Source organism: Falco cherrug, chromosome 1, assembly GCF_023634085.1.
Source record: "Falco cherrug isolate bFalChe1 chromosome 1, bFalChe1.pri, whole genome shotgun sequence".
NCBI classification, from domain to species: Eukaryota; Metazoa; Chordata; class Aves; order Falconiformes; family Falconidae; genus Falco; species Falco cherrug.
Window position 1 is genome coordinate 20,451,715 of NC_073697.1, and position 13,690 is coordinate 20,465,404.

At 36.2% G+C, this 13,690-nt stretch overlaps 1 protein-coding gene across 5 annotated transcripts in view; it reads left to right on the top strand.

The window, feature by feature from the left end:
- PRDM5 (PR/SET domain 5) overlaps positions 1–13,415 on the top strand; it is an 87,128-nt gene extending 73,713 nt beyond the window's left edge. For 4 of the 5 annotated variants that reach the window (XM_055696400.1, XM_055696405.1, XM_055696408.1 and 1 more), the window contains 2 exons: positions 7,213–7,317; positions 12,781–13,415. In XM_055696400.1, the coding sequence (XP_055552375.1) occupies positions 7,213–7,317; positions 12,781–12,945 (270 nt within the window). In that variant the 3' untranslated portion in view covers positions 12,946–13,415. Of the gene's footprint in view, positions 1–7,212; positions 7,318–12,780 lie in introns of those variants that run through there. The other variant, XR_008729842.1, reaches the window with a different exon arrangement.
- Positions 13,416–13,690: the final 275 nt, after the last annotated feature.

Sequence of the window (13,690 nt, forward strand, 5' to 3'; positions counted from 1 at the left end):
CAATTGCAAGGATTGGTGTGATCTCGTAGCCTGAGTATTAGATATGTTTTGAAGTCAGCTCATGAACACTTCCTTCTCAGAGTGAATTTGTTAGTGGTGGCTGAGCGTATATTTTATGAATATATCTGCATGCGCTGCAATCACGTGAGTGACTTCAGTGTAAAGGTATCCTTAGAAGCTAAGGACTCGAGGCCTGACACAGTATGTGAGAGAGTTAGCCAACCTCGAGTTACTTTTATTTATGTATTTAATGGGACTATGAGTCTTCATAAGTCTGGAAGCTAGGCAATCTCCTGGAGAGGTGTTCTATTCAAGTCAGTGTTTCAACTTGTTGCTGGGACAGTACAAGAAAGTTGTCCTTGTCCAGGTCCTGAGTTAAACAGGCTTTCCAAGGTACACATTTGGAAGTTTATGCAAACCCCTCTATTCTTTTTTTTTTAACCCAGAAGTATGTTAAAATGAAGTAATTTTAAAAAAAGAACAATATTGACAACTGTGAAATAATTTCCCTTGTTCTGTATTTCCCATGAAATATTTGGGCTTAAAGTTTTTAAAAAGGTCATGTGTTCTAGAAACAGCATACCATGCTATTGCCAAAAATAAAATAAAAAAATACATTGGGTACTAAATATAGTCTTATGTGTACATGACAGTGTGTACTGAAATCATATGAGGTGTTGATTGAATTTTGAAATTTTTTCAATATTAGATTTTTCTCTGTATTTCCCTGTTGGTGAGACATGAGTGAGTTCCCAAACATCTGTCTGAGGATGATGACTTTGCCAGTGCTGTGGTTTCCTTGCCTGTGGAATCTGTATTTGTATACAGAATATAGAAGTTTTGAATCCCACTGCACCTATATTTTCACACATTTTTTATGTTATGTTGACTGATGATCACCTATTCCTCACAGAGTGAAAATGTATTTTATTTTTTTTTTATATTGATAATGTTCTTCTTCCAAGAGCAGAATCAACATTATTGAATTTTCATCCTGGCTGATTAAATAAGCCCCTTTCACTAAATCTTAGGGGCAGAAATTACTTCAGTGGTTTTAAAAAAACAAAGAAACAAAAACTTTACAGATTTTAGGTAGCGAATAGGCAGAAATACTGTGGAAAATGGGAAATTAATGATATAGTAAAGTCCAACCAATTGCATATACTGAGTTTTTTAAGAAATATACCTTTTATTCTTCTGGCAGGCATTGCAGTAAAGATGCATGTTTTTATTTTCGTTACAATTTTTATTGCAAGAATTTCAGATTTTTTTTCCAAACACCCAAAATGGAATTTACTTTTATTAAAAATGACTGATGCTATTGTTAGAAAAGTGACTTTTGTTAAAATTTGCCAACATCCTTTCACAACTGTTTCAACAGGAGATTTTCTGTGCCTGCCTTAGTTATTGGAAATATTTTTTAAAGGATTTTATTTCTCAACTGTGGAAATCTGTACTTTTAAAGTGATTGTTTATTGAATTTTAATAATTATAAGATTCAAATCTCACCTCTGTAGAGCTGTGTATGCTCATCAGCCTTTGTTTCCCTGTGTCAATATTACTGTAGTAATTAAATGCAAGTCTGATAGTTCAAGTAGGCCTCTTGTCTGTGGGTGAGCCACTTGCTGCAACTTCCAGAAACCTTCCAATTACTAAGAGACCATCTTGTTAGTTATTGCACATTTTTCACAAATACAAAACTGGACTCCATTAATTCACACCATCTGTGATCTTAAGTGACTCAGCCTCTCTTCTCAATGGGGGATGTGTTGCTAGTGGTGATGACCTAGCAGAAAGTATTGCTGATGGGCTTTTTTGACATTAATCAGCTTAGTCTTGTTTAGTTACATTTCAGCCCTAAAAAAAAAATATAAAATCAGCTACCTAAGCCACCCTTGTTTCAGTAGATGTTTTACTGTCTTTCGTACTGTATAGTACCTCTATTCCCAGCCCTTCAGGTAAGATGAAAACTGGTCTTTTAATAAGAACTGAGCAATATATTGCATGTCAGCACTTCATTGATAGTGAAACTACCCATCATTTTTCTTAAATGTAGAAAAAAACCTGTACTTGGACACTGGGATTTGCTGAGGCTTAAAGGTCTGTTACCACAGCTGCTGTCTAACAGGTTTTCTTGTAAAGATCTACTCACTTGGCCTGACCCGCAGCATGGTCCGACACTATCTGTGGGCAGTTTCTAGACCAAGCAGAAAGATCCAACTGATTCTCTAGGACTTCTGTTACTTGTTCATCACTGTTCTGTTGAAGTTTTGGTAGAAGTTTGCTGTTAGCAGGGCTGCAAAGTGGGTTGTGGGTTGCTTGGGGGTATGCATCATGAACCCTGTGTTAGGTTGCCTCTTGCAGGACTCTTCTCCAGGCCTCTCATGCTTTTCAGGCTGTTGTAGCCCTGAACCTTCACTTCACATTCAGGTGGGGTTTTTTAAAGGATGATACCTGTGCTGTCACCATCTTTGATACATGCCATGTACAGCTGGCTAAAGAGCTCCTGAGTGTAGTTGGGAGGGACACATCAACATTAAGTAATAATTGAAAAAAGTGTTACTGGCATTAGGATAAGTTTTAAAACACACAAAGCACAAGGGTTTCAGGTTGAAACTTTTTCAGGCTTACTCAGGTTTTACCAAGAATCTTCATGTATGCACTGGGCCATACTGTTCATTTTTCCAAAATACGTCGTGTTTATCTCCAGCTTTGTCTGTTATACAGATTGCAATTTTGTATGTCTCCAGAGGAAAAAAAAAAAAGGCTATTTTCTCATCCTGTACTATTGCTGTTTTTTGTGTCTGGCAATTTTTACACTCATGTCACAAGTATAAATGTTTACAAGTAATATAAGATCTGGTAGGGTTTTCCTTGTTTCTCTGAATGTTTGGTTTTCAGCATGTAGAAAATGCAGTCCCAGGAAGCTGATAGTTCTGTGAAACTTATCATGGTCAGTATGTCTTACCCTGAGATGCTAGTAATTCTAATGTGTGTTTAGATATATGAACATGATCTACAAGAAGAAACATGCAATATGTGAAATTCTGAAGTAAATCTGCTGAATTCAGGATATAAAAAAGAGAGCATAAGAGAGATTATATCCTAGATAGATCTGGGATTTTAAGTATGCTCTTACATGTCAATTAAAACCTAAGTGTTAAAAAGGATTATTGAGTAACATTTCTGTAGTCAATAAGTTAACTTTCTGAGTAGTACAAGTGTGTAATCATTGTAGTAAATTAACGTAACCAAAAAAGTAAAGAATAATGGGGTAAGAACGAGCGTGGGTTCAGCCCAGTTTAAACTTGCTTCTGCCACCTTGGAAAGAGTTATTAGAACTGTTCTTAACTCTTATTTATTTGAATCTTGAGCTATGATTATTTTGGATATATTAGTGTCTAGCTTATGTTTTTCTTGCTGTTGAGCTCTTGTAATAGTTTTAATTTCAGATCTATAAAGTTATTTGGAGATACTCCTACCAAAGTACTTTATGTTTTAACTGTGTAATTAATTTTACCAGGCTTACAGAAAAAAACATATGCACTAGTGCTAAACTAATCTTAATATATAATTTTAATATAAGTTATTTATATTTCTCAAGGGAGAATACAGTCAACTACAGCAGCAGTTAGCAGTTCAAATATTGTGCATTTAAGTATTTCCATGTGCTGTGGTTGCACGATACTCTGTACACATTCTGCCAATCTGTTAAAGGTGGCGTCAAATGGCCTTGAGAATTGGTTGTGTTCTGATGTCTTTCTAATGCAAAGCACACTTTGCATAGAATCCAAGGTAGTTGTTTGGTTCAGCTATCCACAGACAGATGAAGTGTATTATAGTTGCTGTTTTACTTGTCATAATTGTTAAAATATTGAAATCCTCCCAGTTTTAAAGTAATGAATAGAAAATTATCAGAGATGAAAGCTTCTAAGTTAGCATACCAGTCTTACAGCAAAGCACCTTCCAGAATACCACATCCCATTTGGGCTCTCCTTGGCCTTTCTTTGTTTAGAGTAGTATGGTTATAAATCCTTATCTACATATTTCTATTTATACCTGGTATACTTAATGTAATATTAAATCACTGCTGTATCAGCTACATCCTGTCTCTCTCACTGTCTCTGCTCCCTTCCTCATTTATATCAGCAATAAGAGAAAACACATGTAATCCTTTGGCTTTGCTGCTACCATAGTCGTGGCCTGACAGATGCTTTTTGAATAGAGGGTAGATTTATAGTACAAGCAGTTGATAACTCCTCTGAAGTCGGGCTTATATGATCTTCCCAATGACCTCCTGTTTTGTTGACAGTTAGCAGATTTTTCCCTTTGCTTGATGTTTTAGATTTGTCCAGCTTGCTTCTAATCTCATCATTGGTCCTTATTGTCCTTCTGTGGTGGCTTTAACTTTCTTTCAGACTTATTACTGTGGGTTTTATTTATTATTTTTCTGTTCACATTTAGAGCAGTGATGCTTATGCCAAGCCAACATCATCTTTTCCATGTTACAGTTGTTGCCTTCTCCAAGTATTGTGAAATGGAAATTTGATATGACAGGAAGGAGGGGGAGAGAAAAGGAAAAGCACAGAATGTTTTGTTTTGAAGAAATTAGGCTCTGAGAATGACGTCGTCTTTTAAACTGACAAAAAAGTCTTTTTCTCTGGAGAGAAATGTAGGGCCAAGTTTTGCTCTGGACAGCACTACGGATTTTGCTGGAATGGACACAGACGTGAATGAAGGGCAACATAGCTTAGAGAAGGAGGGGCTGGTGTGAATCAGAGTTGTGTCTGCTGAAGTCACTGGAATATACGTATGTAAGGAATCTAAAATTAGATCAAAGACAACTTTGGTGTTTTTCATGCACTACATATGTGAATTTGACTACAAATGCCAAGGGGATGGTTAGATACACATTTCTTTGCCATAGAGAATAATAGCCAAACATAACTTTAGGGGAAGATATTACAGCCCAGGTTTGTGACTTCAGCTTCCTAGAGTTTATAATGCCTCTTTCTTCTAATTGGAATCCTGAAGTCCATTTAAGTTTGAGATGAATAAGGTAACTGTGATCAAGTGAACTCTTCAGATACCTCAAGATGATAAAAAGAGCAAGTACACCTGGTACAGTTTGCAATAACGAATGTTTTCCTAGGTGTGTAAGATGTACACATATACTTTAATTTACACTTTCTGTGGAACAGCCTTCACAGAGAAAGGCTGTTTTCGGACAACTCACAGAAAATGTGGTTTATGTTAACCAGAAAGCAAAACCAATTGAGGGAGTGATCAGAAACCTGCTTTTCACATGGCTTCTTCATACAGTTCCTTAAAATTTACCGACCTGCTCCATGAAGTCCTTAGCCAGTTGAGCGAAACTCCCTGTGACATGAAGTTTTTGGTCTAGATGATGATTTTTTCTTTAAGGTCAGCTCAGATTTTTTAGGGTTTTTTTAATGTTTTATTCTATACTGAAGAATCATGGAGATTACAAAATTAAGATGAGATGGAAAAACACAAAGATGATAAACATGTGTAAGGAGAATCTTGCACAGAAAAGCTCATTTGTGGCTTCCCTTTAGGCCAGTTTGATTATATGCAGCTGGGAACCATGTACTCAGCCTGTGTCAGCAGGAAGATTTGTCTTGTATCATAATGAAATTTATTTCTCATGATTTACTCATATCTGAAAGCAAAATTGCTGGAGAAATGCTTTACCCTATGTACGCAGCTAATGACCTGATTTTGGTGAGCTAGAGGATTCCTGCCACTACAAGTTGAGACATTTCTGTCTATGACACTGCCTTAACCAAGTCTTCACACCCACTGAGATCTCTGGACCTGCAAAGAGCTGCCCTAAAGAGAGAGAGCGCTTGGGGCAGACCCAGAACAACACTGATTTATAACCCATTGTATTATGTATATGTGTACGGTTTATGCTGTGTACCTGGCAGGATTCAGCAATACATGGAGACCTCATTGTCCCCTACATACTGAGAGTAGGAATTCAATAACCAGAGAATTTCTTCCCACTGTACTTCAACACCTAAGCTGAGTTGTTCCTTCTTACTTATCCTTGGATCCCACGTTATCTCCCAAAAGTCCGTTAAGGTTACTGCCTATTATTTGTTAGTTCATAGACTTAGCATTTTTATTGCCTATAGATTTTCAGTCTTTAATTTAGTAAAAAATGTTTACTTTGTCGTCTAAAATAGCCATCTTTAGTGTGTTTGGTTTTTTTAGATTGAATTTAGAATTTTAGAATGAAGAAACATTAGAAACATTTTAGAATGAAGCAATACAGAATTTGAGACCACAGAAGAAAGTAAAATGAGAGTTGAAAGAAGTATAATTGTTCGATTAAAAAATAAAGGTGCCTCTAGAGCATCAAAATTTTAATGAGGCAGTGTGTGATGCCATAATACTAACTTTTACATTTAATTGATTTTTTAAAATGTTGTTTTCCATACAGTTCTTTTTTAACTTTAGTGGAATAAAGGAGGAATTACACCTTATGTAAGTTCCTATATTAAGGAAGAACTTCAAAGAAGAAAATATATAAGTGGTTTTCCATACATATCTCTGATTTTTTTGTTTGAGGTCAGTCAGCTTGCAACTTTGATAACATAGTGTGTTACAGTAGCTGCTAACCAATAGTTCTAATGAAAATACATATGGCTTCATTGTCATCTGCAATTTTTTTAAGATTCTGCAATGAATATGTGATTAACCTTCTGTCACCACGTTTCAAAAAGTAAGCCTTTTCTCTACCACAAGCTTTCATTGTACTCTCTGTTCCTCTCCTTACTTCTTCCCTTGCTTGGAAACCTGCTAAGTAACCTGAGGTTTTTATAGACATCTTACTTTTCTTTATGCTTTAAGCTTTTGTGGAGGATAAAGGAAAGCACATTGGAATTTTATGTTTCTGTACCTTTCACATTACGAAAAACAGACTCCTAAAATGGCTGGGTTTGAAAGACTAGAACAGATAATTAATTCATAAGTGGGTGTTGAAGTGGAAACTGTCAGGCCACAGCTTTCCCAGCTTTCACTTAATCATTTAAAAGTCGTTTTCTGTTGTTTTCACTGACTGTAATCCCTTAGAGAGAATATAAAACTTGCACCATCCAGCATGGAATTCCACTCCTTTAATGACTTGGGCTCTGTGTTGACTCACTTTCACTCACTTTTGCTCACTGTTGTCATTTCATACAGGAAAAACCGTACCAATGTTCAGAGTGTAACAAGGCTTTCAGTCAAAAGCGAGGCCTAGATGAGCACATGAGAACCCACACCGGAGAGAAGCCGTTTCAGTGTGATGTGAGTTGATCTATCCCTTTGTCTCCTTGACTTTATTGCAGCAGCAAGACAATTGCAGTGGGACTACGGCCTTGCACCTATTGGCTGCGGCATAAAGTTACACTTCGTATGGTCTTTGATTGCCCAACTAATGAAAGACCATTCAGGGAATTTTATGTACCCTCTTCAGTTGCCAAGAGTGTTGCACACACTTTTATTTGTAGTTTTGCATCCTTTAAGAGTAATTTTCACCATTATTAATACAATTTAGATGTTGCAAGTTACAAGTTCATGCTGATTGGGTTCCTGTATAAGTTGTATGGCAGGATAACAGTTGTAGATTAGCTTATACAGGAAAAAGTATCTAATTCATTACATGGAATCTGAATGCTTCTGATGTTTTCAAGTGACACAAATATGAATTCAGAAATCTCTAATATCTGTTTAGTGAAATCTGGTTTGATGTTTTCAACATCTGCTCATAGGTTGTTTTTTTATTGTTCAATGAAGAAATCATGGCTGCTGTGTATGCTTGCAGCGCTGAAATGCAGCGTATCATATTACAGTTCATAGATCACTGTCAAGTACCTTTCATTCAGTATACCCCATCCTATATACAACGTATCTCACAGTTTTTGGAAGGTAGGTGGGGAGGCTGAATGTGCAGAAACTGTTGGAAAAGAATGTCTTTCAGAATGATCAAATGCAAGAATTTAAGTTGTTGCTCAAGGATTTTGAGAAGGGTATCAGAACAGGGTATAGAATTAGTATAAGTGCTTTTGTTTTGTGATACTGGCTCTTAATGAACTAGTCACAAGGGAACTGCCAGCTTTCAGCCTTATCCTAGATGGCTCAGTCAGAACAGTTGTACATTTGTTCACAAATATCTAAACTTAGATGCAAAATTAGAATAAGCATTTAGCAGGAAAGTCTTAAGGGTTTGTTAATCGATCTGGCTTTTAATAAATAATCTGGTGACATTTCACTGACAATAAAACAGTAATTTAATGAAAAATTGCAGCTATGATATTTTGCTGATGTCTACAGGTCAGGAGATTTGCTGTATTGTTTTAGGATAATCTCAGCCTGGCTCTAGATAGTACCTTGAGAATTTCTCTATTTTGAAATCATTGTCAATAATTTTTTCAGCTTTCAGATTGCTGTGCTGTTTATCAGCTGTTGGCTACCTTGCAGTGTAAATGCAAATTTTTGCACACTGTGGATCCAGGATCCACTGGTCTTGAATTCACAGTGTGCTTTTCCAGACCAATTTGGGGCAGTGGTTATGTTTATTCTTTTTTCTTTCTTTAATTGAAAGTAGGAGCTGCATGAAAGCATGCTTTCCTGCTTCAATTATTCCTTCAGTTTTCCTCATTACTTAGATAAACCGTATTTTCCCAAATCAAAGTATTTCTAGAAACAGCTGTAATCTGTATCTAGTCCTAGTCCTTCTCTGAGAATTTTTATGTGCCTTCATTTACTGGAGATTTTCTTAATACTTTAAATTACTGCCATGTTTCACCAAAATTATTCTTCATCACTAGCTTTCGTCAGCTGCATATTGCAGAGATTGCTGACTTTTCAGGGTTTGGACATGGTCAGCAGTTGCCTCTACTATTCATTCATACACCCTTCAGTTGCCTAGGTGCCTATGGCAGTCTGCTGCTTCATGCACACTTGGAGAGTGTTGAAAGTTTTGTTTTCAGTAGTTACTCCTTATTTCATCTGGCTTCTGCTTCTGCAGATGCAGGGGACATAGTAAATGTCACCCAGAGCAGACTGTTCCTGCAGAGCTGTCTGGCGTGTTGGATGTTACCAGACGTTTCAGCAGAAGTTACAGGAAAAACAGTAGTGGACAGTTACAGAAAAATGGACCTATGGGAGACGTTTATTGTTGGCTCCCTGATACTAAAGATTGCTTTTTACACTCAAGTATTCTCACCTACAATTTTTTATCTGGCTAAAGATAGCTGTAAATGTTCTCATTATTTTCTTATAATTACTTGAGTTGTAATTTATAGCAACAGGATCCAGATATTCTTAACTGTGAAAAGAGATTTTGGCAAGGGGAGTGTGTGTCAGGTTACTGCAATGGAATTTCAATAACTATCTTTTAGTTCTTTCATTAATAGAAAGGGTTAAAAGCTATTCCATTCATTGCTTTCTGTACATGTGCCATTTCCTTCTTAGTCAGCTTCTCTGAAGTCGTTTCTGTTTCCAGAACTTTGCATGACTACTTCCCATGTTCGTAATCTTTTTTGTTACCGTTTCCTAGACTTTTTCATTTCCCAATTTCCATTGCATGTCTTAGGAGGTGAAGGCATATATACTATTGACATATCCTTGCTCAGTAAGCTAATTGAAAAGTCCCTAAGTCCAATGCCCAGACCTACTAAGAATCCTTTAAAGGTGAGAAAATGGGCTGTGTTTTCAATGATTACTATATTCATAAATGTAATCATACATGAAGCCACTATGAAAGATAAGTGTCTTTAAGAGGATGAGGGGTTTGGTCTTATTTCCTGTGTGGCATTAGAAGCAGTCACAGAAACTATTCAGCTCGCTCTTCTAAATAACATATTAACATATGCTGCCAGGATTTTCTTTGTTTCTTAGTACCATTAGCATTTACAAACAAGAACTGCCACCAGTGCCAAAGAACTGAAGAAAGAAAACTTTTGGCTATTGAAATGTGTATTTTATGGACTTAGGAATAGACACTTATTCAAGGCATCTCTCCCCACCCATTATAAATATATATATATATATAAATAATTATCAATAAACTATTATATACCAATTTTTTTAGACTGCATTTTTGCTTTAAATAGAATTTTCTTCCAGAATCAGAAATAAAAGCCATGTCTCCTCTTTCTCTCTCACTCTTCTTACTCTCTGGCATATGGAGCAGGTATTACAGCACAAGATTGTGCTACATGTAAAAGTAATCCTTGTACCCTGTTTGATGAGGGTGCTAGGGTTTATTTATGTGGCTATTTCTGTGTCTTATCAGTCAACAATAGCATTTTCAGAACTTACTGTTAACAACTGAAAGCTCTCACATCCCACTGGTGACAGTGGAAATTGAATGTTACCATTTTAAGGTGAAAATTGTAATATATTAATCACATAGAAAAGTGAAAATAACTGAAATATGGAAATACAAAATGTGTTTTTTTCTAGTGTATTATATTTCTGGTCTCTGAAGACCAGCTTGCTTTTTACTGGAAGGCCAATTGAACTTCAGTTGCCTCAGAGACAACAGATTATTCTTTGGGGGCAGAAAGGTCAGGTACTGCCTGTCCTGGTTTCTTTCCAGTACAGTATTTCCCACCACTCTGCTTTTAGTTGACCCTACACTTACTTTCAAATGTCAGTCTTTTCCATCCTCCCTACTCAATCAAAACTTTGATCATTTTGAAGAGATTGATTAGAGTTCAAGTCACATTAGCAAGCACGGTTGTAAATCTAAAATGTCAGTCTTGCTTATAAAATTGAAATATGAAGCAAACTCTTCAAATAACCCAACAAAAACAAACCTAAAACTTTTATGCATAAGTACAGCACAAAATGTATCATATCTTTAATAGTCCTGTGCATTCCATGTTCTTTTTGAAGTTAGGTGGTAGAAAATGCTAGAACCTCGAAGGAACAGCAGGACACATTATACTATTTACATAAGCATTATAAACGGAAAAATGTACTTTAAGTCTGTATCATAAGCTGTTTACTTCAAAAATGGAGATGTGTGTAAGATACACAGAACACATATTTATCTTCTGTGTGTGCATATATACTTGATCGTCTTCCTGTCTTTCAAGAAATATGTTGCGTTTAAAAGTATATGATACTTTTAACATGTTGGGGCTTGTGAGCAAGCATGATGGTTATGATTAGATAAATGTTATGAGTTCACTTTGTGTGTTCTGTGGAAGCAGAATAGAAAATGGTACTTGGCAAAAGCAAAATTAAGACCTGATTAAGATGCTGAAAGTGACGTTCACTATCGCATAACAAAAGGGTGACTGTTGCTTGGGTCTGAAAGAGGTAATTATACATTGAGGGGAAAAAAGTTTGGAGAGTTACAGTTGCTGTATAAAAGTCCTTGGTATTACGTCATGTCATAAATTCAAAAGCGTTCCATTGCAACAGCGCATACAGCTTTCTTGTCTGGGGAAAAATTATTTTGGGTACGAGACTTGCCTCTGGCAATTGGCCTTTTTATGGTCTTTTTATGTTTTCGCCTTAATTGGCATAAAATACATATACTGCAGGTCAAGATTATCTACTTGGATAGTCAGCTTCATTAGTCTGTCTTGGTTTCGAAAAGAATCAGTAATCATTCCGCATTTTCATTAGTAGTTTGATACCAATATGAGTTTAAAACATCATTTTCCTAAAGAGGGATTGTGCTGGGTTCACTGAGTTTCTTCTGCACAGAAGACACTTTTGTCTGGAATGAACCTGGAATTCTAAGATTGCAAACCTATGGATTTTCATTCTTACTGAATTATAAGACTCTTGCCTATTTCCTTTGTCAAATCAGGAGCATGCTTTCTGTACTTTTTCCCCCCCTTGGGAAATTCATGCATACGGTATGTACTTGAATGGAAGATGAATGTGACATTATGACTGTGATTTCAATTGACTTGATGGCTTGCCTACAGATTCTTAACTTTTCATTCTAAAATCTCTTTGCTGAACTTGTTCTTAACCTTTCATTTTGACTTCAGCACAGGAATTTTTATAGGAATTGATAGATTTAGTATGGCAGAGTCCCTCATCCCTCTATCCGTTTATTCAAATGGCAGAATGAACCTGGTGCCTTGGAGCATAGTGGAAGAAGGGAAGCAGCGCACCAGATAATAAAGCAACGGAGTTGCACCTTCATTTGCTGGATACCTTCTGTTTTCTTGGCCAGGCAGAGGAAAACTGGAACAATGAGGTTTCTTCTATAATAATTATTAACCTTTCTTGAAGTTTACAGAGCCTCTTTTCTTACTCTTCCTTCCTTGTAACTGAGCAGTTTGAATTAATTTTTTTTTAGGAACCCACAGATGTCATTCTGGAGGTCAGGAAAGAAATACTTGAATATGAATTGACAGAGGCTTGTGATGTTTTGTCATAATTTTTGCTGCAACCCAGATAGACCAACAGGTTTATTAAAAAACTGTAACCAAACAGAATGTAACACCTCAGTGTGGCAGTATTTTGAAGATTGAGTCTTTTCTCCTCTTTTTTTTATTATTTTTTTATTTTACTCCCCCTCCCCATGCCTGTGGTACCATTGTTAATGTACAACTTTGAAAGGTACCAGTCAAGTAATAATCTTTAAGGTGCTCTCTGAAGGAGTTATTCTTCCAAAGACCAACTCATATATTCAGGTATATGTGACTGTGGCCTCAGTGATGTAACATAGTGAGCATTATACATGCTTGAAATTTTAAGACTTCTTTTGTCTTTGTCTTGTCTTCGCTGCCTTAGGTTTGTGATCTGTCCTTCAGCCTAAAGAAAATGCTGATCCGACATAAGCTGACTCACAACCCTAATCGACCAATGGCAGAATGCCAGCTTTGCCACAAGAAGTTTACAAGAAATGACTACCTCAAAGTGCACATGGAAAATGTCCATGGTGAAACTGACAGCTAATTACCGCCTGTGTGAGAAGAATGAATCTCATGTTTGAAAGTACTCCATTTGTATGTGTACAAACTCCAGACTTCTCACCTGACTAGTAAGCATAGTCAGGAGAAACAACTGTAATATGTTCACATTTTATTTTCTCCACTTTTTAAAATATACTAGTAGGATAAAAACCTAAGGAAGGTATTCACCTGAAGTAAAACATAGCTTGAAAATAAAAAGTTGAAGATAAAAGAACTTTGGGAAAATTTTATCCTTGTTAAAAAAAAAAAAAAAGACAAAAAAAGAAAGCTTTAAACAAAGTTCACCTTCTCAATTAGAGCCTGAAGAAACTTAGGTATTGGTTGCATTACTTGGAAATCCTGGACATTTGGAACTAAACCCTTGGCTGTCTGCAACTGTATTTCTGTATCTAAGCTTAAAGACTCCATTAAAATTCTTTAATTTGAAACCACACATAATTTGTCATTCTAATTGACTGCTGATTGCATCCAGGCATATTTTATTTAGATCTTAATTCTGCATTTTGTTGTAACATGATTTTTGTCTCATTTTATTTACAGCTTTCTCATTACTAGATGCAACTCATTAACTTGAATTGGTTCTTGAGATGCCAAAATGTGTGGGTACAGAAACTGTGGAAATCTGTCACGTGAAGTATTACTGTATGAGCACTGAGGAGGATGTATTTCTTCTGGTTACGTGAAACAAGACTGAAGTGAAAACTTTGAGCAATTTAGTTTAAGTACTG